The sequence below is a fragment of the Rhinoraja longicauda genome, chromosome 11 (genome assembly GCF_053455715.1).
Source record: "Rhinoraja longicauda isolate Sanriku21f chromosome 11, sRhiLon1.1, whole genome shotgun sequence".
Taxonomy (NCBI): domain Eukaryota; kingdom Metazoa; phylum Chordata; class Chondrichthyes; order Rajiformes; family Arhynchobatidae; genus Rhinoraja; species Rhinoraja longicauda.
In genome coordinates this window covers 8,056,418-8,082,784 of record NC_135963.1, presented here as the reverse complement: position 1 = coordinate 8,082,784, position 26,367 = coordinate 8,056,418, and the positions used below count along the sequence as shown (strand labels likewise).

The 26,367-nt window shown below is 42.6% G+C and overlaps 1 protein-coding gene across 1 annotated transcript in view; it reads right to left on the bottom strand.

Moving 5' to 3' along the window:
• Positions 1–401: 401 nt before the first annotated feature.
• LOC144598258 (serine/threonine-protein kinase N2-like) overlaps positions 402–26,367 on the bottom strand; it is a 125,556-nt gene continuing 99,590 nt past the window's right edge. The window contains exons 8-22 of the mRNA XM_078408181.1: positions 23,851–23,960; positions 21,078–21,221; positions 20,922–20,997; positions 20,588–20,756; positions 17,253–17,373; positions 15,656–15,792; positions 14,862–14,937; positions 14,672–14,763; positions 12,653–12,829; positions 12,293–12,355; positions 10,039–10,115; positions 8,616–8,758; positions 8,414–8,521; positions 5,381–5,461; positions 402–2,627 (exon numbers count right to left, since the gene is read on the bottom strand). Coding sequence (XP_078264307.1) covers positions 2,424–2,627; positions 5,381–5,461; positions 8,414–8,521; positions 8,616–8,758; positions 10,039–10,115; positions 12,293–12,355; positions 12,653–12,829; positions 14,672–14,763; positions 14,862–14,937; positions 15,656–15,792; positions 17,253–17,373; positions 20,588–20,756; positions 20,922–20,997; positions 21,078–21,221; positions 23,851–23,960 — 1,778 coding nt within the window. The 3' untranslated portion in view covers positions 402–2,423. The remainder of the gene's footprint in view (positions 2,628–5,380; positions 5,462–8,413; positions 8,522–8,615; positions 8,759–10,038; positions 10,116–12,292; positions 12,356–12,652; positions 12,830–14,671; positions 14,764–14,861; positions 14,938–15,655; positions 15,793–17,252; positions 17,374–20,587; positions 20,757–20,921; positions 20,998–21,077; positions 21,222–23,850; positions 23,961–26,367) is intronic.

Below are 26,367 nucleotides of genomic sequence, written 5' to 3'. Positions count from 1 at the left end.
GAGAGCTGGATAGAGCTCTTAAGGATAGCGGAGTCAGGGGGTATGGGGAGAAGGCAGGAACCGGGTACTGATTGAAAATGATCAGCCATGATCACATTGAATGGCGGTGCTGGCTCGAAGGGCCGAATGGCCTCCTCCTGCACCTATTGTCTATTGACCCGTATCTCTCCAAACCTTTTCCGTTCATGCAATGGTCTAAATGTTCTTTAAACGTTGTGAATGTCCCCGCCTCTACAGCTTGCTCTGAAACTCGTTCCATTTGCCCAACCACCCTCTGCGTGAATCGAGGGGGAGTTCTAGGTTCATCTTCAATTCTGTGGGGTTTACAACGATCCGTACAATTCCCACCTGCCAAAGCAGAGCCAGTACACCGAAAGGAGGAATAATAAAAAAAAAGCAGCTCAAGTAAAAAAATAAGAACTGTATTGCAGGTACACATAAAAGAGGACCACAAAACAAACATACCCTACTTAAAATGTTTTAATTTTGTGCATTTATATGTGATAACTGCAAAACCCTTTTCAGTGTTTCTCAACTAAAGATTCTGTTGGGCATATGCAATGTTAATGCATAGTAGTGTACCATTCCAAAACATGCTTTCTTATTTTCTTACAAAGTGCCCAAGCAGCCACTTTATAATGAATATATCATGTAAAATATTCTCAATAATCCAAAATCAGACTAAAACATTTGTTTAAAAAAATTGGCAGAGATAAAATTAGTGCTTTTGAGCTTATCTCTGTACTTTCCCCCCCTGCCCTCTACGTCATTAATGATTTAATTTTCTTTTTCTTTAAAAAAAACATTTCTTCTCTCTATACACTTTGGAAACAGACATTTTCTAGCTGTTTTACTTCTTTAAAAAAAACTATTTAAAACTTTCATTAATTAATCTTGCTTATTTACATGTACTGTTCTTTCTAAAAAATGTACATTTGCTGTTCCAAATATTGCAGTGTTTATTGCTAACGTCACTTTCTTGTGACAGAAAGGACAGGATAAAGTGAAGAATGGAAAACAGTAGCCTATGTTTAAATTACGTGGCTGTTTCTTGTGCAGTTTTTGACATGGGTTCCGCTGTGAGCAGAAAAGCTTTTCCTTACACTGAAAAACAATCAAACTGCTTTCGATAGTCTGTAGAGCTTTGTTGAGTCATTGCATTATCGACGCATTATAATGGTCCAACACTTAGAAGTCATATTGACCGGCTATTTTTCAGAACACGTTTTTTTTACATGGCCACTATGTACTAAATGTGAACACTATAAAAATCTGTGTGAACTTAAACTAAAATACAATTATCAAACTTACAGTCGACAGCATGTATACATTTCCATAAGAACTTAGAAGCCGAGAGTACGGTTGTCATGTGCAGCAGATAACATGAAATGATCCACTGGCTAAATATTACAAACTATAAAAAATCTTGCGTTCTTTGATCGTGTACATCGTAGGTAATAATCCACGTTATGGAAAGTTTAAGTGTGAATGAAAGAGAAAGATCGCACTGATGGCTAGTTCCCTCACACTTCAGGAGCAAGACTTACAAACAAACATTAAAAAATAAAACAAACTTTCTTTTCATGAAACTAAGAGGCGGGCCCGATCAGTGCCCGCCTTGTTACGTACAGATCCAGGAGCACGGTGAGGTGGGGTTGCTGTTTGGCAAGTGGCTTTGGTAGGCTTTTCAGTACCTGCAAAAGATCTATCTCCCTCTGGAAGCACTTAGTGCCGTCTCACAAAGTTAAGGCATATTGCAATTCTACACAATAAATACAATTAAAATTTACAGTATTACGGTTAAGGCATCAAATTAGATTTTCCATAATCCGGGACCAAATGTTGTGCCGGGTAATCAGTTTGTTTAAAAAGCACGCATGGTCTGGTCAAACACGGTAATTTTATCAGCAGTCACGACAGCTGCCCTTATGCCCAGTGAGACCATACTGTAGTGTCATCAGCTGACAGCACCTCGAACTGCAGTGGTAATGCGGCAGAGAAAGTCCTTTTCAATTTTAGCCCAAGGAATGATTCTTTTTTTTTTTAACAACACCCTCTCCTAATTTAAGGCAGCTATCATTTATAAAGTGAACAGATCATAGTAAGAAGAGAGTTTCTGCAGTACAGTTACATGGAACAGTGCAAGTCTACATTGGAATTTCCTGGCATTGGCCAGGAGAGCATCAAGATGGCGTCCAGCAGAAGGGAGGGGACTTTCCCGATGGTCAGAGGGGCAAAAAGGTTTGAAGTTGCCACTGGTCTTTCAACGAGCTTCATTTGCATGAAATTGGAGGACTACAGATGGCACAGACTGCAGTAGAAGACTGGAAACGTCCGTTACTTGTCTCAATCAGGGCTTTTCTGTGAGCTACAGTCAGCTATGAGTTCACAGTTTCTACTCCACGAAGGTTTGCTTGTTGCATCTAACACCAATCTGCTATGTAATCAAATTCCTTGAACATTCCCTGCTCCTCCTCAACCAGAATCCTTGGTTCCCGGGGTGGTGTAAGAACTGGTGCCTCTGAGGTAAATTCTTCATCAAAGTTGCTGACGTCTTCTCGATCTTGGATTATGGGCTGGAATGGGGGTTTTACTTTCCTCGCTAACAAAGCATTCCAATCAATAGCCTGCAAGGAGGAAGGAAATGGGTAGTTAGGAACGTTGAATAAACGCATCCGCTGGGGCATATTTAGTAAGGGATGCAGTAACATCGAAGAGTTATCACCCTGCATTCAAGTGGATGTAATTCCCACGCCCCAATGCCCATACACCGACTAGAACTTAGAATTGTTCAGTTAACTTCTAGTTTTAGTTTTAGAAATACAGTGCCCTTTCGGCCCACTGGGTCCGCACCGACCAACAATCCCCACACATTAACACTATCCTATACCCACTAGGGACAATTTTTTCCATTTACCAAGCCAATTAACCTACAAAACTGTACGTCTTTGGAGTGTGGGAGAAAACCGAAGATATCGGAGAAAACCCAGGCAGGTCACGGGGAGAAGGTACAAATTCTGTACAGATAGCACCCATAGTCGGGATCGAACCCATGTCTCCGACGCTGCATTCGCTGCAAGGCAGGAACTCTACCGCTGCGCCACCGTGCCGCCCTTCCTCTAGGTTCTTTCACTTATCATGTCCTCACGTTCAGCATTAGTGCTTCCCAAAATGGACTTCCAAGAAGCACAGATATAAAATCACAGGAGGAACCTTCAACTAGCTAGGGTTCTGTATTGATGCGCACTGGCTGACATATATAAGATAAACACGTCAGTCCATCACAGAACCGCAAGCGTTTTGCAGTAAGTTTTGGACCATTGAGTATATGAAGGGCAAGGCGGATATACCGAGAGCAAAGTAGCCGAGAGTTCATATTTTGGGGCAGAAAAATTACTGAAGATCAAAACAGCAGTCTCGAGACATCATAGGACCTGTATCTTGCTATATGCAAGATAAAGCCAGTAAAGTCCGATCAAAGATAGTCTGAGGGTCCCCAATGAGGTAGATAGTAGTTCAGGACTGCTCTCTAGTTGTGGCAGGCAACTGAACCATCCTACCAAAGTATTCCCTGTTATTCCCTTTATCATGTATCTGTACACTGGAATGGCTCGATTGTAATCATGTATTGTCTTTCCGCTGACAGGATTACACGCAACAAAAGCTTTTCACTGTACACGTGACAATAAACTAAACTCAACTAAACTAACTAATCTTTTCCTATATCTTGCTTTAAATATTTTGGTGATGTTTCTTCCTTAAAACTTTTACCCAAAATTGACATGTAGAACAATCACGTGGCGGCGCCTAACGGCAGCGGCTGACTAGCAGTCTGTCCGTCTTTTTTTTCCCTTTTTTTGTTGTGTGTCGGTGTTGGGATGGTTTTTATATATATTTTTTGGTTGTGTATGTGTGGGAGGGGGTGGTGGTGTGGGTGGGTGGGTGTGTGGGGGGGGGGGAGGGGGGAACTTTTTTCTTCCTCACGGCGCGGGGTGCGGCTCGGCTGCGGGGCCTAACATCGCCCGGTGCGGCTTGGCCGCTGGACTTTACATCCCGGTGCGGCTTGGCCGCTGGACTTTACATCCCGGTGCGGCTTGGCCGCTGAACTTTACATCCCGGTGCGGCTTGGCCGCTGGACTTTACATCCCGGTGCGGCTTGGCCGCTGGACTTAACAGTGCCCGGTGCAGCTCGGCTGCGGGGCTTAACATCGCCCGGTGCAGCTCGGCTGCGGGGCTTTACATCGCTGGTGCGGCTCGGCTGCAGGGCTTAACATCGCCCGGTGCAGCTCGGCTGCGGGGCTTTTCATCGCTGGTGCGGCTCGGCTGCGGACTTGACATCGCCCGGTGCGGCTCGACCACGGGACTTAGCTGCGCAAGGCTTGGTCGCGGGCCTTTCATCGCCCGGTTCGGCCGCGAGACGTTTCAGCGCCCGGTGCGGGGACTGTGCGGGTCGGTCGGGGACGAGCTGTCTGTCCGTGGGCGTGGGGAAGAGAGTGGAAGTTTTGTTGCCTCCGTCACAGTGAGGGGGTGTTTGGAGTCACTGTGATGGACGTTTGTGTTGGGGTCGTGTGTCTTGTGTTCTTTTTTTTCTTTCTATGACTGCTATGTAGTTTCGTTCGGTACTTCGGTACCGAACGACAAATAAAGCTCTGTTATCCAGCTACATCGTAACTTGCGTTTGGTAACTTATTGCACAAATTTACCCCAGGAGTGTGACTTCATGAATACTTTAATGTCTAACACCGACACAGCCATGGTGGTACTTGGTCTACCGGGACAGGAGATTTTGCACACCCGACATTTCAAAATCTTCTCGAGCATTTTTTTCAAAGTAGGAAAATTGGAATTTTACTTTGTACAAGTACAAATAACCCGCTCAGGAGAACTCAGGGAAGGAAGAATGGCATTGAATTCAGAAGTCACAACGCGACTAAAAAATCACCTCAAATTCCTAACTTTAGTGCCGTGGCCCTGGTACTCTAACACTAACTTATTAGCCTATTCACACTGACTCGAAGCATCGTGGTGTAAACTCATGTCTTCTTTTCCCCCCGACTCTCTCTAAATTGTCTTTAGGAATGTCACACAATGTTCATATTAAGTGTTCCTGTTCTTTTACATCCCGTGCAGGGGTGTGTTAGCATGACTTGTATTCTGATGGGTTTGGTTTCACAAATGCTGCTTTATATTGAGTGCTTGGCCAGTAAAAGTCTAACCTTGTTTTTTTCCCCTCTGATCCACCTGAGCAAACAACTACAAAGTCGGTGCTTTTAGAACCATTCTTTAATGCCACGTGTAAGTAATTTACCCAACCACTCTCTTTATCCACTTTCTCTCCAAAATCACAGAAGTTGTCAAACAAAAAGAAAAGAATCCTTACTCGGAAGAATGTCTGCTTCTTTATATCTTCTGCGTCTCTTTCACTTGCTCCCAGTCTCCGTTCTGGGTTCCGTCTAAGAAGCTATTAACAACAACGATGCCAATTAGTGTCTCAATAAACATTTTGCTGAAAAAGGATCTATTGTCCACAGGTAGAAATACTGTTTCAAACAAATTATAAACAACTAACTAATTGGTATTTGAAAATTGTCTTTTCTGGTTGGAAATATTTTTTATTGAATACAGATTTTAATAACCCTATTGTTCCAAAGATTGAATTTATAGGAAAAAAGGGTATGTTTTTTTCTGGTATGGATTACAACAGTAAAACAAAAGCAAAGAATTTACATATTCCAACAGGCATTTCACAAATGATGCCAAATATTAGTCAGGTCTCTGCAGGATTGGGATTTTTTTTACCCAAGTTTCCCAGCATGTATCTGTACACTGTGAATGGCTCAATTGTAATCATGTATTAATTGTTTTTCCGCTGACTGGTTAGCACACACCAGAAAGCTTTTCACTATACTTCACTACACATGACAATAAACTAAGCTCAAACTCAACTCAGCTCATTCAACTTAGATGATTTATCAACTCTAAACACTGCGTATCCATTCCCTCCGTTAATGCTGCCTGGCCCACTGAGTTACTTCAGCACTTGATGGTTATCTCTGCTAATGAGATGATACAACAATCCCATTGCCAGCAATCTCACAAACTACTCACATGGAACAAATGTTCTACATCTGTAAGAAGGAACTGCAGATGCTGGTTTAAACGGAAGATAGACGCAAAAAAAAGCTGGTGTAACTCAGCGGGACAGGCAGCATCTCTGGAGAGAAGGAATGGGTGACGTTTCGGGCCGAGGCCATTCTTCAGATGGTACTGAATCCATGAGTTCAAAAATAAACTTGGGCATCATAAATTTATGAAATGAATAATTTCCAATCCTGTGTAGGAGGGAACTGCAGATGCTGGTCTAGACCGAAGATAGGCACAAAATGCTGGAGTGACTCAGCAGGTCAGGCAGCATCTCTAGAGAAAAGGAATAGGTGTTGTTTCAGGTCAGAACCCTTCTTCAGAGTCAATTTGCAATCCATCTTGAAACAGTCCAGTTGACAAGTCAATCTGGTATGTTACTCCACGGTAGATCTCAATGTTAATCAACATCACTAGTATATCATATCAACTATTCCTCTCCCCCGCCCCCCCAGCCTGACCCACTGAGCTCCTCTGGAAGTTTGTTATTTTGCTCCATATTCCAGCATCTGTCATCTGCTGCATCGTCCCAAGTACACAAGCTACATGTAACTGAAAACCACAACTAGTGCATCAGTCACTGAAAGGAAGCATGCAGGTACAGCAGGCAGTGAAGAAAGCCAATGGAATGTTGGCCTTCATAACAAGAGGAGTTGAGTATAGGAGCAAAGAGGTCCTTCTGCAGTTATACAGGGCCCTGGTGAGACCGCACCTGGAGTACTGTGTGCAGTTTTGGTCTCCAAATTTGAGGAAGGATATTTTTGCTATTGAGGGCGTGCAGCGTAGGTTTACTAGGTTAATTCCCGGAATGGCGGGACTATCAAATGTTGAAAGACTGGAGCGACTAGGCTTGTATACACTGGAATTTAGAAGGATGAGAGGAGATCTTATCGAAACGTATAAGATTATTAAGGGGTTGGACACGTTAGAGGCAGGAAACATGTTCCCAATGTTGGGGGAGTCCAGAACAAGAGGCCACAGTTTAAGAATAAGGGGTAGGCCATTTAGAACGGAGATGAGGAAAAACATTTTCAGTCAGAGAGTTGTGAATCTGTGGAATTCTCTGCCTCAGAAGGCAGTGGAGGCCAATTCTCTGAATGCATTCAAGAGAGAGCTAGATAGAGCTCTTAAGGATAGCGGAGTCAGGGGGTATGGGGAGAATGGTGGTGCTGGCTTGAAGGGCCGAATGGCCTCCTCCTGCACCTATTGTCTATTGTCTATAATATGAAAATACTGGGGAAGGAGCTCCTCTTCTGGCAGTTTCTCAATGGGATGGAAGTATCTCGACCACAAAACAAATTCATATTGCTTTGAAAAATCAGAATCCATGTGGTAGAGTCAAAGAGTAAAAGGGCATTAGACATTGATTGGTTTTACGGATGGACCTCATGTGGAAATGTGCGATCGACAAACATAATGACTTTTTTCTAGTTATGTAAATACACAAATTGAGAAGTCAATGTTCATTTGAAAAGCCAGCAAGGGATAAATTTAAGAGTTGCACTGCTGATCTAAGCAATTTATTTTAATTCTCGGCCACATCATGTGCCAAGTAATAGAAACACTATTCTAAAGAAAATCAATGATAGAAGTTGTACAAAATGTACATAATTGATAAATCAAAATACACAACTCAGACACTGAATCAAACTAAACACAAACAGGAGATATTCTAGTACTAAGCAATCTACATATGGAAAGTATTTATTCACAAAATGCTGCAGTAACTCAGCAGGTCAGGCAGCATCTCAGGAGAGAAGGAATGGGTGATGTTTCGGGTCGAGACCCTTCTTCAGACCATAATCTACATATGGCTAATGAAAAACTATTCATGACGCTACAAGGAAGTGCAGATGCTGGTTTACCGAAAAAGGCACTTAGTGCTGAAGTAACTCAGCGGGTCAGGCATCATCTCGGGAGAACACGGATGGGAGGCGTTTCGGGTCGGGACAATTCAGCTGCTCCCCTGAGCTTCTATACCTGTTATGTTCAGGTAATGCTTTCTTATTTTAAAATATATCTGGATAAACCTTTACATCCTATCATTCAGTTTGATGACTGCTAATTTAAAGAGTTAAAAATAAGTGTAGGAGGCAGGAAGCCAAATAACGTAAGCATACAGCTCTAAAAACCTATGCCATAATAAACGAATATAACCATAATAATAAATCTGCACAGTTCACATTTCCATACTTTTTGTTTTTAAAAGGCAGTTTTTGTCAATGAAATGGTGGTTATGTATTTTCTTCTCAAATTAATCATTGCGACATACCCGTCTCATGATGGAGATGGAATCTGTGGAGAGGAACCGTGGATACCGCACTTCGTCGTTCACAATACTGTCAAAAACCTCTTCTTCATCATCACCAGGGAAAGGCGACTAACGAGAGGGGGAAATAGAGAGAGAAAAATGATTTACAATGTTAAATGCAAAGTGGATTTACACGAGAGTCATCCTAATCACTCTTTCTTACCTCACCAACCAACATCTCATAGATGAGAACGCCCAGTCCCCACCAGTCCACCGCCCTGGTGTACGATGTCTCTGTCAGCACCTCCGGAGCCAGAAATTCGGGAGTGCCACAAAACGTGCTCGTTCGATCACCAAAACCCATACCTGAAATTGATGAAGACAAGTTAATAGTCAGCATTTTTGAAATATTTGGTGTCATGTGCAGTTACATCATTAAAATGATTTTAAGCAACAGAACACAATAAATTAAGTTATTCTATAGAATTATACTTGTATCTTCACTTCTGAATATAGAAAAATCACACGGAAATATTTTGAGGCACAAAACTAATAAATGGTCACAACAGTCATTCAATGATCTTATTAACCTTTGTTTTGCTGAATTCAATTTAGTATCACTGTGGGATGAATGTACGATAAAATATAACAGAGTAGTCGGGCGGCACGGTGGCGCAGTGGTAGAGTTGCTGCCTTACAGCGCCAGAGACCCGGGTTAGATCCCGGCTTAGGGCGCTGTCTGTACGGAGTTTGTACGTTCTCCCCGTGACCTGCCTGGGTTTTCTCTGGGATCTCCTGTTTCCTCCCACACTACAAAGACGTACAGGTTTGTAGGATTTTTGGCTAGGTATTATTGTAAATTGTCCCTAGTGTGTGTAGGATAGTGTTAAAGTGCGTGGATCGCTGGTCGGTGCGGACTCAGTGGGCCGAAGGGCCTGTTTCCGCTCTGTGTCTCTAAACTAAACTTTTTTAAAAACGAACATATCTTTCAGTTCTAGGGCGTGAAGCCAAGCTGCAACATCATTAATTGGTGCCCTACCCCAATAGATTAGATTCTGTGGTTCACCTCGAACTCTCACCCTCATAGAATAATCCATCCAAACTCCTTTGGATATGTATAGGCCTTCAGCTGAAGTTTGCAAAGTACAATACTGAATGGTGTTTAGAATCATTTTATGGCTCAATTTTAAAACTTTGGTAATCATTTCAGAAAAGGATCAAATAATCACTATTTATATCATTGGTATGAATTTAATTCTACAACTTATTGCTTCTCTTTCGTACCTAGGCTGCTTGCAGGTGGCCATCTGTGAGGAATAGGAGATACCCAGTACTTGGCATTCATTCTGAATGGTGGGTTCTGCACTACTCCTTGAAACACTACAATAAGATCAAATTTGACTTATATCGTGGATGATGTAAATTATAAAAAATATCGTGACCCGAATTTTAATTTTAGGATATTAACTACAAAGCACCTACATAACAAGGCCAGGCCAGCTGAACAAACCGAGCAAACATAGCATTTTGCTCTCGATCGTGAGCAATATCTCCACTGAAATGCAGCGACATTTCAGGATTATTGTGTATCAACATTTTAAATTATTAGAATTTTTCCAGAGAACTTCAAGAACATGAGTACCTACCCTCCTTACAAAGACCAAAGTCGGCAATCTTGACATAGCCATCACTGTCCAGCAACAGGTTATCTAGCTTTAAATCTCTGGAAGAGGATAGGAGATCTGCATTAAATTATTACCGTCGCACATCTGCTGAATACTTGGAAAGATTACTCAAAATATTACTAATTAATGGCATCAGGGTTAGGAGGAGAGGACCAAGGGAAAGGCGTAAGAGATGCTATTTTCTCCCTCATGTGCATTGATGGAGACCATTTTAAGCACGTCCCACTTTGTGACCAGCACTTCCCACAAGACCGTTGCCAAATTGATATAGGTCAAATAGTGGCTTGCCACGGAAAAAAATCAGCACCCAGGAAGCCATTTAGTTCATAAGGGATAGGAGCAAAATTTGGCCATTCAGCCCATCAAGTCTACTCCACCGTTCAATCATGGCTGATCTATCGCTCCCTCCTAACCCCATTCTCCTGCCTTCTCCCCATAACCCCGACACCCATACTAATCAAAGCCCCCTGTTCATGTACAGTTACCCAATTAATATTATTCCCCTCTGACGAAGGGTCCCAACCCAAAACGTCACCTATCCATGTTCTCCAGAAATGCTGCCTGACCGGCTGAGTTACTCCAGCACTTTGTGTCTTTTTAAATATCAGTCCCATCCTCTATTCCCATTGCCTTGCAGTATTTCCCTTCAAGTACTTGCCTAATTTGCTACTTGAACGTTACCACTGAATCTACTTTCAACAGATTGTGGCCCACAATACCAATGCAGGGGACTTTAACGCTGGACTTTGATCCAATTTTAAAAGCAACCATTTTGTTCTGCTTTCAGAACATTTATCGATTTAAAAAATCATGTTACCACTATCCCGACATCCCATAGATTTTAATTTTGTTAATGTCTATATCTAATACTGCCAAATTAGTTTTGCACTTATTTAATACAATCAATGTCTGCAGATAAACATCAATCTTCATCAAATCTCATCTATTAAGTCAGTAAATCACGATGTGCCTTTAACAAATCATTACAGCTCTTCCCTTATAGTAGAATAGTGAAAGGCTTGGATAGAGTGGACATGGAGAGGATGTTTCCACCAGTGGGAGAGTCTCATAGCCTCAGAATTAAAGGACGTTCTTTTAGGAAGGAGATCAGGAGGAATTTCTTTAGTCAGAGGGTGGTGAATCTGTGGAATTATTTGCCACAGAAGGCTGTGCAGGCAAAGTCATTGGATATATTTTAGGCAGAGATAGATTCTTAATTAGTACAAGTGTCAGAGGTTATGAGGAGAAGGCAAGAAAATACGGTTAGGAGGGAGAGATAGATGGCGTGATGGGCCGAATGGCCTAATTCTACTCCTATCAGTTATGATCTTATTATTCTCTAATATTGCTCAGCGACATTATCATTTAGTTCCAGTTTGCTGTCTTTCAAAAAAAGACACAAAGTGTTGGAGTAACTCAGTGGGTCAAGCAGTTTCTCTGGAGAACATGGATAGGTGACATTTCAGGCGGGGACTCTTGCTGTTTTTGTAAGTTTGCTAAGGATAAAAGCTAGTTATTTGCCCAAGATTCTTTCTTCAACCCGATATTTCAATGGTCTGCAACGTCTACAAAGATGACAACAGTAAAGGAATTACTCTCAAACCGCAAATGCTACTATCCAATTTTCTCAATATGGACACAAAAACTTACTGTAACAAAACACTGTTAGCAGATTAATTTGATCATAAAAGCGCTTGGGAAAGCCTGCAAAGCCCAACTGATAACCAGTTTCTGTGTTAAGATTAGAAACTCAGTAAGAATCACCCAGCAGCAATCTCACGAAAGGATTCAAATGATGTCAACTAAAAGCCCAAGGTGACACTGCTATATCAATCACGCCCAAATACTCTTTACAGATTTTCATTTGTTCTAGGAATTGAAAGCTGCTGCAAAGTAATCCAGACTGTGAGGTGATGCATTTTGGAAGCCACTCACGAGGCTCAGACACACACCATGAATGGTAAGGTCTAGGGAAGTATTGAGAAACAGAGGGACCTTGGAGTGCAAGTCCAGAGATAGTTAGCTAGCTCTCCCTTGATCTCTTGCGAACAAACCTTCCAGAGCAGCCTACTATTCAGAACCTTTTCAAAGACAATAGGTGCAGAAGGAGGCCATTCGGCCCTTCGAGACCCAGCCGAAGTCCATATAGACGACGTCATGGCCCTGCCCTCATCAGCCTTCTTAGTTAATTAACAATAATGGTTGAGTTACTTACCTGTATACTATTTTGTGTTCGTGTAAATACTGCAAACCAAGGACCACACAGGCAGCATAAAACCTGTTGCAGAAAAGTCAAGTTGACAGTACTGTAAACAAAATGTTGCTTTTATTTCAAGAGCACTCTCGTGAAATATGCTAAATTAAAGATAATAAATGCAGATAATACTGCAGTAGGTTGTTTTTTTGTTCCCCATTTGAAACCATCAGCAGTAAGGTAAACACCAATTGATGAAAATTAAACTGGGAATTAATATTGTAGAAGAGATTTGCATTAAATATTTAAGAGTGGAATAGACACTCAAAATGCGCTGCAAAGCCAGCCACATATAAAGCAGGCGTAGGAATGAATACTTACACAGCCCTGGGTTCAGAGAAAACATCGGCATGAATGTGCATCATCAAATCTCCACCTGGAGCATACTCCATTACAAAACATACATGATCTTTGGTCTGAAAACAGGCAAAGAGGTTGACCAAAAACGGGTGTCGCACATTGTTCACAGTCTCAAAAATTCTCTTCTCACACATAAGGCTGCAAGTGAAGAAAGCAACAAATAAAGTTAGTTTTGCACTTCAGGATTGAATGCAATTCAGAAAGCAAATAAATAAAAAACGTCATTTACTATTGTGCAGGACAATTTTTAGATGCTGTTAGTTTGCAATATATTCATTATACAACTAGAGGTGGCTTTCAATAGCGATTTACTTTAACTTAAAGTTGTCGTAATGAAGCTACTGCTCAAATGCAAGACTAAAATCTATGAGTAGAAACACTGATGGACAAATGTTTGCTTCATTTAAAAGGCTGCTGTACATTAGTTTAGAAAATATATATGTGTGGATAAACAAGTCTCCACTGCTCAGAATGGAAGGCAACACTATGACGTAATGGGCAGAGTGCAATTTTTAGGATCAGCTGAAAGGCTCTTATTCCCACAATTTTCCAGTTGATGTGGCTACTATATGTACAAGTTTACAAGTAAAAACTTAGTCTTAAAATAAATTAATTAAGGTCACATTCACCACTGCAGCATGAAAGATGTTTTCTTAAGGCGTTGGAAATGTTCACACGAATGACACAGCCCTGGGGAGTGTTGAAGAGCAAAACATCTTGGAGTGCAAGTACACGATTCCGTGAAAGTGGCGTCACAGGCAGAAGGAGTGGTCAAGAAGGCTAAACTGATCTCCCGGTGGATGAGCACTTCAACTCCCCCTCCCATTCCCAGTCTGACTTTTCTGTCATGGGCCTCCTCCAGTGCCATAGTGAGGCCCACCAGAAATTGGAGGAACAGCACCTCATATTTCGCCTGGGCAGCTTGCAGCCCAGTGGTATGAACATCGACTTCTCCAGCTTTAGATAGTTCCTCTGTCCCTCTCTTCCCCAACTCCTTCCCAGATCTCCCTCTATCTTCCTGTCCCCACCTATATCCTTCCTTTGTCCCGCCCCCCTGACATCAGTCTGAAGAAGGGTCTCGACCCGAAACGTCACCCATTCCTTCTCACCCGAGATGTTGCCTGACCTGCTGAGTTACTCCAGCATTTTGTGAAGAAATACCTTCGATCTGTACCAGCATCTGCAGTTATTTTCTTATGGTACATAATCCTTCATCAGTCAGGGTATTGAGTGGAGACGTTGGGAAGGTATATTACAGTTATACAAGACGGTTTTGAAGAATATTGCATTCAGTTTCGGTTACCCTGCTATAGCAAGGATGTTGTTAAGGTAGAAAGAGAGCAGAGAAGATTGACAAGGATGTTGCCAGAACTTGAGGGCCTGAGCTAGAGGGAGTTGTTGGGCAGCTAAGACTTAATTGCTTGGAGCACAGGAGGCAGAGGGGTGATCTTAGAGGTATATAAAATCACGAGAATAGATAGGATGAATGTACAGAATCTTTGACCCAGAGTAGGGGATTCAAGAACCAGAGGACATAGGTTTGTAAGTTGAGAGGGGCCAGAGATAGTTGAGGCGGGTACTATTGCAGCATTTAAGACATTTGTACAGGTGCATGGATGAGAAAGGCTTAGAGGGATATGGACCAAACGTTGGCAGATGGGACTAGTGTAGATGTGGCATCTTGTGCAGGAAAATAATTGCAGATGCTGGTACAAATCGAAGGTATTTATTCACAAAATACTGGAGTAACTCAGCGGGTCAGGTGGCATCTCTGGAGAGAAGGAATGGGTGACGTTTCGGGTCGAGACCCTTCTTCAGACTGGCATGGGCAAGTTGGGCTATATAGCCTGTTTTCCTGTTATATGACTCTAAATGTAGCCATTTACTAATAAGAGGGTAATGAAGTCAATCTCTCAGGACCTCTTTGAAAAACATTACCCAAACGGATGAGCTACATAAATTCAGTCGCTACAAACTTACCTATCGACCTCATCACGAGCTACAATATCTCCTTTCTTCAAGGCTTTGATCGCAAACATTTCACCAGTGACTTTATACTCCGAAAGAAGAACCTGTGTTGCAAACAAATTAAAGCTCCATTTATTCTTCTGCACCAAAAACCCGCAAAAAAAAATATGTAAATCAGCAGTTTCCCTTATTTTAGCATTACCTTTCCAAAGTGTCCCCTGCCAAGCACAGCAACACACCTGAAGTCCAAGAGACTGAACTGGAATCTTTGCTGTATTCTGGAGAATTAAGAAATAAAAATTTAAGTAAAACGACGTCATTTATTTACTTCTTCAATCTGCAGGTGTCGATCAGATGAATATACGCCAAACGGAAAGGTGGGTGAAGAAATGGGAGATGCGATTTAATGCAAACCTGTGGCATGATGCATTTTGGAAAGTCAAAACAGGAGTAGGACATAAAGGTGCTTGCCTTCAAAGGTTAGGGCATTTAATATTAAAGATACATTGCAACTGTACAAAGTACTGGCAAGACCACACTTGGGAATTGTGTGCAGTTCTGGTGACCACTCCATAGGAAGGACGTGGCCGTTCTGGAGAGGGTGCAGACGACATTGTCTGGATTGGAAGGTTTTAATATTGGGCAGGGTTTGGATGGGCTGGTTTTGCTTTCTCTGGAATGAAGGAGGCTGAGGAGTGAACCGATGGCAGGATATTAAATTATAACTAGATTGCCAGAATGTTTCTTCCCCATAGTAGGGCTACATTTAAGAGACAACTTGTTACCCTGAGGTGGTGGTGGAGTCAGATACAATCACCACATTTAAGAGACATTTAGACATCCATTTTGAAAGGCAACTAATGTGGGCAAATGGGTTTAGTGTAATTGGGCAACAAAGCTGACATGGAAATGGCGGACTGAAGGCCCATTTCTGGGCTGCACAACTCTATGACTGTAACATCGCGCTTTTGTTGATAAAAAGACAAAACTAAATACCGCTTATCTTCTGACTGTGGGAGTGTTCGAAAGTCGAGTTCTGGACGGGGCGGCTCAGGCACAGATATTATATTGTTCTCAACATTTGAAACTATATTGTTCCTATCGTTCAGAAAATCAAAAGTTGAGAGCGCTTCCTACAAAAGACAAAACAAAGAGAATCAGCGTTATTTCAAAAAAAAAGTTACATAAAGATTGTGCAATGAAGGAATAGAAAATGTGCCACAAACAGATCTCCCAATAGATTGTAATTTGAGTACCAAATGGTGCCATTAAACTCACCAAAGCCCAAGAAAAGTCTGTACTTGCTTTATAACATAGGCAGATTCCCTTTTGGAAATGGCTTTGTATTCATGGATACAAAAGCAGAAAAACCAGTGCAATCCATAGAATTATGAAGTCAATGGTTGGGCTTGGTGCAATATTGTCCACCATTCCGTGCACCAGAGTTTAAAGGGGTCAGGCACATCATGGGATAAAATTTACTGGGATGAAGATTTTCAATTAAGTAGAGAAGTTGGAAAATTTTAGGGCAGAAGGGGAGATCCGATCTGGAGAGCAAAACCATGGAGGGTGGGGGAATCCAGACAGAAGAGTGGGGGGTGGCGAGGGGAGAAACCAGTATATATGGAGGGCAGAGCCAATGGAGGTGAGACTGGGGATAAAGAGGGCAGAGGCGTGTGGGGTGGGTGTTTCGGAACTGGAGGGAAAGCCAAGGGGTCAAGGAGGGGGGGATTCAGAAGGCAAGGCCGAGGTGAGATGGGGGGGGGGGGGGAATCCAGAATACTTCACTGAAAATGTTGATGAAAATGGATTCCATAAACAGTGGATTCCGATCGATAGCCCGATCACTTCCATTCACGATAGAGAGTGGAACAGTGTGCCCTTCGTCCCTGATCAAGAATAAACCCTGATAGACACAGGGGGAACTGCAGATTCTGGTTTACAAAAAAAGGACAAAAAGTGCTGGAGTAACTCAGCAGATCAGGCAGCATCTCTGGAGTCTGAAGAAGAATCCCGACCTGAAACGTCGCTTATTCATGTCCTCCAGAGACGCCGCCTGACCCGCGGAGTTATTCCAGCACTTTCTATCTTTTTTAAAGAAAGGAATAAGTCCTTATAGTGCAGAAGACCCAACGGCAGAAGTAATAAAATAAAGGAACACACTCACCAAAAAGTCATCAACTCTGCAATTATAAAATGCACAGAGTCTTTTGTCCAGAGTAGGGGAATCGAGAACCAGATGACATTGGTTTAAGGTGAGGAGGGAAAGATTTAATAGGAACCCGAGGGTAAACATATTTTGTTTTACACAAAGGGTGGTGGGTATACGAAATGAGTTGCTGGAGGAGATGGTTGAGGCAGGTACTATCACAATGTTTAATAAACATTTAGACAGGTACATTTAGAGGGATGTGGGCTAGACACAGGTAGGTGGGACTAGTGTAGATGGGGCATGTTGATCGGCATGGGCACATTCAGCCAAAGGGAGTGTTTCCACGCCCTATGCTTCTATCTATGACTCTAAAGCAGCCAAATAGATAAGATTCCATATGAAATCAAACCTTTCCCTCTAAACAATGATTCAGGTTCCTACCTGTACACCATCAGGGATCCTTACTTCTGTTGTGGTGGCTCCATTCTCTCCAAGGGATGAAGCTCGGGGTGGTGTGAGTGGTGGTTCAGATTCAAATTCTAGTTTTCCTACTGGCAGGTCTCTGAAAGGTATTGCAATACACAAATTTAGTCACAATGCCACGATCTTCCGACATGCAGCAAAATTTAAATTTGAGCCACCGACACTGTAGATAAATGAGCTCAAATGAACATCAAGGATCTGCAGCTGCTGGAAATCTGAAACAAAAATACTGGGAGCACTCAGATGATAGACAATAGACAATAGACAATAGGTGCAGGAGGAGGCCATTCGGCCCTTCGAGCCAGCATCACCATTCAATGTGATCATGGCTAATCATTCTCAATCTGTACCCCGTTCCTGCCTTCTCCCCATACCCCCTGACTCCGCTATCCTTAAGAGCTCTATCCAGCTCTCCATGTACCAGTGTAATAGAATTACATATCTGTTGTGCTGCTGCAAGTAAGAATTTCATTGTTTCTTTTTGGGACATATGACAATAAAACACTCTTGACTTCTGACTACTATACCAGCATTTAGAAGACATTTGGACAGGCACATGGATAGGAAAGGTTTAGGGGGACATGGGTCAAATGCAGGCAAATGCGACTAGTTTAGATGGGGCATCTTGGTTGGCATGGGTAGTTTGTATTGAAGGGCCTGGTTTTGTGCTGCATTAACCTCTGACTCTATCCCAAAGGATTGCAGTTAGACAAAGACAATAGGTGCAGGAGTAGGCCATTCGGTCCTTCGAGCCAGCACTGCCATTCAATGTGATCATGGCTGATCATTCACAATCAGTACCCCGTTCCTGCCTTCTCCCCGTACCCCCTGACTCCACTATCTTTAAGAGCTGTATCTAGCTCTCTCTTGAAAGCATCCAGAGAATTGGCCTCCACTGCCTTCTGAGGCAGAGAATTTCACAGATTTACAACTCTCTGACTGAAAACGTTTTTCCTCTGTGGATGATCAGAGAGCATCCACAGAAAGAGAAACCGATTTAATGATTCAGGGCCAAGACCGTTTTGTCAGAATGAATGACAAGCTCCTTGGATAAGGCCCTCTTTCCACAATTAACTCAGATGTTTTAAAACGGAGCCATTCTACCTTCTGTCAGTGGACTTAATTAATGTGTCACAATCACCAAATAAGCTGCAATGATGCAGATGTGAGCACTCCAACTCATAAACACCTCCTCCTCTCCAAAGACCAAAATAGTTCCAGTCTCCTATCTCTTTAAACATTTCAAGTATAAATGCAACATTCTGATTATGTATTTTCCAGTTCAAGGAGGCCAGATACATAGACAGCAGCAGTAGGAACAAACTGCATGTAGAAGAGAACTCTTAATGGCGAAGAGAATTCTTAGTTAGGAAAAATATCCTGAGGCTGTTGAGAAATACAGGAAAACTCCCAAAGATTAAACGGCAATTAATTGAGGTATTTGGTAGTTGCTCAGATACACAGACACTACTTTATTTTCTGGCAGGGTCCAGTACAAACAGGCAAAACAAAATGTTAATTAAGCCAACGGGTTCTCATGTAAGGAAGTACTCCTTCATAGGATAGTGAAACTCCAGAACAGAGGCCCTCAAAAGCTACTGGAGGTTAAATTAATTGGATATTTACAAACAGGGCTTGAGTGACACACTCCAATTCTTACATTCCCCCATACGCAAACAAAATAGTCTCTCAGAAGATAAGGAATGTTTGGAATTCTCTGCCGCAGAGGGCGGTGGGGGCCAGATTATTGGATTTATTTAAGGTGGAGATGGATAAATATTTGAATGATCGAGGAATTGAGGGCTATGGGGAACTGGCACAGTAGACTTTGAGGCCAGGATAGATCAACCATGATCACACTGTGTGGGAGGACAGGCTTGGGGACCCTACCCCTGCTTCTATGGGTGCTATTTTGACTGGTGGTCTGTAACCAGTCGTGGTCCACAAGGATCAGTGCTGAGACCGGCTTGTGATATCTAGAAATTATTTGGACAAAGGGAGTCACAGTGGCGCAGCGGTAGAGCTGCAGCCTTACAGCACCAGAGACCCGGGTTCAATCCGGATTACGGTTGCTGGCTGTGGGGTTTCTCCGGGTGCTCCAGTTTCCTCCCACGCTCCAAAAACGTGCAGGTTTGTAGGTTAATTGGCCTCAGTACAAAGCTGTAAATTGTCCCTGGTGTGTAGGATCGTGCTCGTGTACGGGGTGATCGCTGGTCGGTGTGGAGCCGGCGGGCCGAAGGCCCAGTTTCCGTGCTGTATCTCAAGACTACAAAATGTAGCCTAAAAAGGGGAACTGCAGATGCTGGAATGTTGAGCGAAACTCATGTTGCCGATGAGCTACTCCAGCATTTTGTGTCTATCTTCAGCGTAAACCATCATCGTAGTTCCTTCCTATTCATGCTTCGGAACTGATGACATATTTTGGAAGTGCAGTCACTGTTTAACATGGTAAACATGGCAACCAATTTATACACAGCGAGGCTTCGGGCAAAACTATCAGAGAACATCTATTTTAATACCGGTTGAGAGAACGTACGTCGGCCAAGAGATCTCACCATTCCATTTCCAATGCTGCTGCATGACCTTCACATTCATGAGAGGGCAGGTTCTGCTGAAGTCTTTAGAGTGGGATTCTAACCCACAACCTCTGACTCAGTGGCCAGCACTCAGCCAAAGTTGATTCACTAAATTCCTCGCAGCCCACAAAGTGAATCATGATTTGAAGACAATATACTCAGTTGTATTCCCATTGGATGCAAATGATTGGAAATTGCAAGTAACTCGTATAGTACACAGGCTGCTCTTTCTTCAATTGGATAGGTTTTTTTTAAAAAAGAGGCTCGGTTGCAAGCTGGAGTCAGAAATAGCTTTTGGCAGGAATCTTAAGACAGAATGAGGTTTACTTTCTCCCAACTGACACAGGTGGGCCGTGGCTAAAAATTCATCAAAGCGTAAAGGAGAATAATAAAAGTACAGTCCTTGGCCTCCATTACTTTCAATGGATCAGCACAGGGGAATTTCCTACTGAGACCTGACGAAAATTGCCCCCCCCCCAAAAAAAGACTACCATCGGCTTCTTTCTAAGCAATTCGGAGCACATTAAGACTTTCCCCACTCCCTCAATTTTTATATCAAAGGGAAACTACCTAATTAAACATTTCCTCTTGACTTTAATTCTTTATACAAATCAGGTGCAGCATGTCAAGCAGAAAGTCGGTGCTTCGTAAATAATTTAAAAAAAAATCAATTTGTTTTCCGATCTTTATTTTAAATAACAGAGACAACATACGTACCCAGTTGAATCCGTATTTTCTGTGTGAGAAACAGCTGGCACAGCTGCAGGGATAGAGGCTGGAGGGCTAAATGTACCAGAGTTATTTACTGTAGGAACAGCTTTCCTCACCAGTCGTCCCCATGTGGCAATATTAATATTCATTTGGGGAGCTCGAAGGAATGTTTTGCCTGCAGTGATGAGAAAATAGAGCATGAATATTCCAGCAATTAACCTACTTGCAAAGATTTTACAAGTCTTATCCTAATGTCCACACCCTCTTCGACAGCGTTTTGCTGCATCATAATTAACGAGGTTAAAATTAAATTAGCATCTATTTAGGTTTAAATTATTACCTTGCTGTTTTGGAAAAATCTTCTTTTGCCTTTGTAGTTTTGGTCGCCTTTCGATGACTGGATTATAGAAAGTAACCTGGAAAACACAGTCAACTTTAATCGGGAAGCAAATACAAGAAAGAGGCAAAGTGAATTATGATTTTGGTTCATTCGTACCTCTGCAAACAGAGTGCCTTGTGGTTCTAGGTACAGGCACATTCCATGCCGTTGGTTATCCAGGAAGTCTTCTAAACGTAGAAATTTCACAGCACAAAGGGAACGCCAGTCACGCCAATAAACCGACATCTCCAGTTCACGCGACTAAATAAAAGATTAGAACCGGTTAATGGAGGAAAGGGTACTTCTCAGAATTCATCAGCTTTGAAACTTCAGTAGGCTTCAGCCAAACCTGCCCTCCCGTGAAGTTGGCCAGGAGCTATTTTGAGAGGAGAACGGGCATTTTGAAAAATTGGTGGGAGAATCGAGTGGAAAGACTGTGTTTTGATTGAAAATAAACGGTTTACGATAAGTCAGAGACATTTTCTTGACTACAGTTTAATAACTGCGAAAAAATTAATACTTACATTTTGGGGAAAAACAGTAAACCCCACAATTAAAATGTGGATTACGGAAATGACTGAGACCTTGCATGTGGAAAAAATAAGGTTTGTCTTAATTGACAAACCAGATCTATTTTTTAAAATTTGGTCTCCATTTATTGAATTTTTAAAAAAGTAAATGGGTTTGACACAAAACTAAAATTTAAAACTAAAGTTAAAACTTGAGTTTAGGGTTGGATGTACAACTATACTCATCATCTCCCGGATCTATCCCCATAACCTTTATATTTGTAATTCTCTTTCTTCCTTGCTAATAAAAATAAAAAGAAAATATTTTAAAAAAAGAAAATAAGCGGTTTCAACTGATTGGGGGACAATTAAAAAGCACTAAATTTGATTGTTTGCAGAAGAGACAGAGCAGCCAACAAAAGGAAGGGAAGGGTTTAGCGGAGAGGCCCATTGGGAGAGAGGCTATGCTGAGAGTAAATGCGGCCGTCCGTTTTTCTGTGCAATTCTTCCTCGATTTTTTGGTGTCGTTGAGCTGGCAGGTGGGATAGTGGAATGCAGGGTGTTGGACATCGGATGCATTTCCAGCGCCCCCCAAGGACCACACCTGCAGTAAGTGCGTTCAGCTGCGGCTCCTTAAGGACCGCGTTAGGGAACTGGAGCTGCAGCTGGATGACCTCAACAGCAGTTTGCTTTCATAGGGTCATGGAAATAAGAGTCAGGAAGTCACGATGCAGCTGCGTAGGGCTTTGCTAAGGCCCTATTTGAAGTAGCGCATGCAGTTTTGGTCGCCCCATTACAGGAAGGATGTGGAGGCTTTGGAAAAGGTGCAGAGGTGGTTTCCCAGAATGATGCCTGGATTAGGGGGAAATTAGCTGCAGGGAGAGGTTGCACAGACTTGGATTGTTTTCTTTGGAACGCTGGAGGTTGCAGGGAGGCCTGATAGAAATATATAAAATTATGAGAGGCATAGGTAGAGCAGACGGTCAGACCCCTTTCCCCCCAGGATGGAAAAATCAAATACTATAGGGTGTAGCTTTAAGAGGGGCAAAGTTTAAAGGAGATGTGTGGGGCAATTTTTTTTTTTTATAAACACTGAGAGGTGAGTGCCTGGAACGTGCTGTCAGCTTTGGTGGTTGAGGCACTATGATAGTTGCATTTAAGAGACTTTTGTCTAGGCATATGGATATGCAGGGAATGGAGGGATACCGATTATGTGCAGATAGATAAGAGATAGTCTTGGTATCATGTTCGGCACAGACATTGTGGGAGAAGGGCCCATTCTTGTGCTGTGCTGCTCCATGCTCGAAACGGCAAACTTCTCTCATATTGGCAGAATTCATCCGAAAGGATGGCTTAAAACTGTATTCTTAAAAAATAAAGCACATCACCGGATATTTACAAAAAGCGTATACAATTTGACCTATCATTTATCCAAATAGAGGGCATCTCCATAAGTGTGGAGTTGCTAATGGCCCGGTGATTAAACCACACACCGCTCCAACATGAGATGTCAAGTTTCTCATTTGTATCAGAAAATATCCACCTGATGCGCCAGGGAAAATTGAATAAACGTTAATGGAAGTTACTTTTTCACTCAAAGTTACAAATTTATTTTTAAAGAACTTTTAATAGAATTTGTGATGTTTCCGGCCAAGACCCTTCTTCAGAGAATCTTTTCCTCCATGGATGCTTAGCTGCTCAGAAACTGAGATTTTCAAATGATGCTTTATTTATAAAACCGAAACACGTTTAGACATTTGCATCCGGCTCGTCAAAATTCCAGTTTTATGACTGGAAAGCTATAGAAATGACACCATTTAAAATCAGAGTACAAATTTCATGGATGCAAAGTGTTCATCTTACACAGAATATTCACGCAGACCATTTTAACAGGGTTCAAATCTGTTCAACCTGATGATAGTTCAACAGAGCATAGGTACAATGCGTAGGAAGGAACTGCAGATGCTGGTTTACAACGAAGATAGACACAAAAAGCTGGAGTAACTCAGCGGGACAGGCAGCATCTCTGAAGAAAAATAATTTGTGACGTTTCCGGCCGAGACCCTTCTTCAGAGATTCTTTTTCTCCATGGATGCTGCCTGACCCGCTGAGTTACTCCAGCTTCTTGTGTCTATCTTCAGTTGGATTTGATCGTGAAAACTAAACACTGTCCAATTCATAGTTCGTCGTGCGCAAAATTCCTCGACTGATTTAGGCTTGCAAACAGACTTGGATCTAAATACCAAATGGCGCTATTTGTTCATTTACAATTAGACAAGCATTAAAGCTGCAACAATTAAATCCCAGCTTAGTGTTTGTCCTTACTAATAAGGCAATGCCCTACTTCCAGCAAGAATGGTGGTGCAGTCTCTCTTGCTTACCCGATCGAGCTCTAACGTAAACTTCTGATCCCATGACTGGTTGCAAACAGGTTTCCAACTGGTCTGTCCAACAACCGTATTATCCAGCTTCAGTACTGCTCCAATCTCATCTGCACAGAAACAGTCAACACTGTTAGATATTGCAAGAGGGTTTGGAAATTTGAGGATCTCTCCAGCTACATTGCATTTCATAACTTAGAAATATAATCCACAGAACTCAATAAGGTCAAACTTCAGCCTCCTACGTTCCAAAGGAAAATGTCCAAGATTATTCCATCTCTTCCTATAACTCAGCGAGGCACAATCAGTGCGAGTAATGAAAACTAGTCAGCAAGCAGAATTGGAGTCAGCCATTTTGTGGGCAACATAATCTGCCCTTAACCTTTAGCACATCACCCCCAGCAACTTTACCCAATAATGTTAAACCAAACACAAGCAAGCTAATCAAGAATTCTTCCTGTGTGCAATAAAGTGGTTTAGCAGAATGATGCCTGAATTAAGGGGTATTAGCTACAGGGACAGGTTGGACAGACTCGTGTTAATATGGTTACGTTCCACAGTAAATGACAGAGCCCTGGAAAGTATGACAAAACAGGGAGATCTGGCAGTACAGGTGCATGGTTCCCTCAAAGTGGCAAATCAGGTGGACAGGGTGACGAAGGAGACACGAGGAAGGTAATTAAGAACAAAAGTTGAAACATCATGATGCCGCTGTACATGTCGTGGGTGAGGCCATACTGTGTGCAGATCTGGTCGTCCAGCTTTAGGAAGGATGTCAATTAGTTGGAAACGGTACAGAAGACATTCACTGGGAAGTTACCTGGACTTGGGGTTCCAGGGAGAGGTTGGATAGGCTGGGAATTCTTTTTTCTTTGTGGAACATGGGAGGCAGGGGAGCAACAGTATCGAGAAGTACAAGATCATGAGAAGCAGGCATGCTCATCAGCCATTTTCCCCAGGGTAGAGGATTCCAAAACCAGAGGGTGTAGGCTTACGGTGAGAGGGGAGAGATTTAAGAGGGACTTCACGAGCTACTTTTTCCGCTAAGAGCATAGTCGGTATATGGAATGAGCTGCCAGAGGAAGCTATACAATTACAACTTTTGAAAACATCTGAACAGATTTATGGATAGGGGTTTAGGAGGATATGTGCTAATTTCAGGCAAAAGGGACAAGCCCTGTATACCAAAGCGGTGGGCATGGACAAGGTGGGGCAAAGGGCAGGTTTCCGCACTGTTTGGCTCGATGATCTTTTGTTGATCTCACTCCAAATACCCAAGACACACTATAGACTTATTTGCTAGCATAAAATGCCAAAAAAAACTGCTTGCATGTACAGTTTAAAACAAATTGGTTTAACTTCAATAAAACTTTATTTTTCATTTATGAAGCTGCAATATCCACGAGTCCAGACACTGACAAAATGTAAGCTTAGCTATTCAGTTATTAAAACTTCAGAGATGCTAACAAACATGCCGTTTGTCACCTGCTGGATATGACGAGGGGGGAAAGGAATCACAATTTTATGCCAAGGTTACCTGGCTGGAGGGTGCACAAATGTGAGACCGCACCTGGAGTACTGTGTGCAGTTTTGGTCTCCAAATTTGAATAAGGATATTCTTGCTATTGAGGGCGTGCAGCATAGGTTTACTAGGTTAATTCCCGGAATGGCGGGACTGTCATAATGTTGAAAGACTGGAGCGACTAGGCTTGTATACACTGGAATTTAGAAGGATGAGAGGGGATCTTATCGAAACATATGATTATTAAGGGGTTGGACACGTTAGAGGCAGGAAACATGTTCTCAATGTTGGGGGAGTCCAGAACCAGGGGCCACAGTTTGAGAATAAGGGGTGGGCCATTTAGAACGGAGATGAGGAAAAACATTTTCAGTCAGAGAGTTGTAAATCTGTGGAATTCTCTGCCTCAGAAGGCAGTGGAGGCCAGTTCTCTAAATGCATTCAAGAGAGAGCTAGATAGAGCTCTTAAGGATAGTGGAGTCAGGGGGTATGGGGAGAAGGCAGGAACGGGGTACTGATTGAGAATGATCAGCCATGATCACATTGAATGGCGGTGCTGGCTCGAAGGGCCGAATGGCCTACTCCTGCACCAATTGTCTATTGTCAAATACACAAGCCAACATGCTATCCTTTTAAAAATAGTAAGCCTGGAGATGGCGGCGCTGCCCTAGCAGCTGCGGCTTACCTGCAGTCCATTTGTCTTTGTGTTTTTGTTGTTTTTGTTGTCTTAATTGTAGTTGTGATGTGGTGTTTTTGTGTTTTTGTACTATGTGTGTATGTGGGGGGGAGGGGGGGAACTGTAACATTGTAAATATGTGTCCCTTCCGAACGGAGACCCGACCTTTGTGTTCTGGGCCGTGTCTCCGTTCCTGCTGCGGCCTACCATCGGCCCAACTCCTGGAGCTGGCGGCCTCCAGGGCTCTGGTTCGCAGAGCCCGCGGACCAGACTCACCATCAGCGGAGCCGGCCGTTCTCGGAGGCTGCGGGAGCGGCTGCGA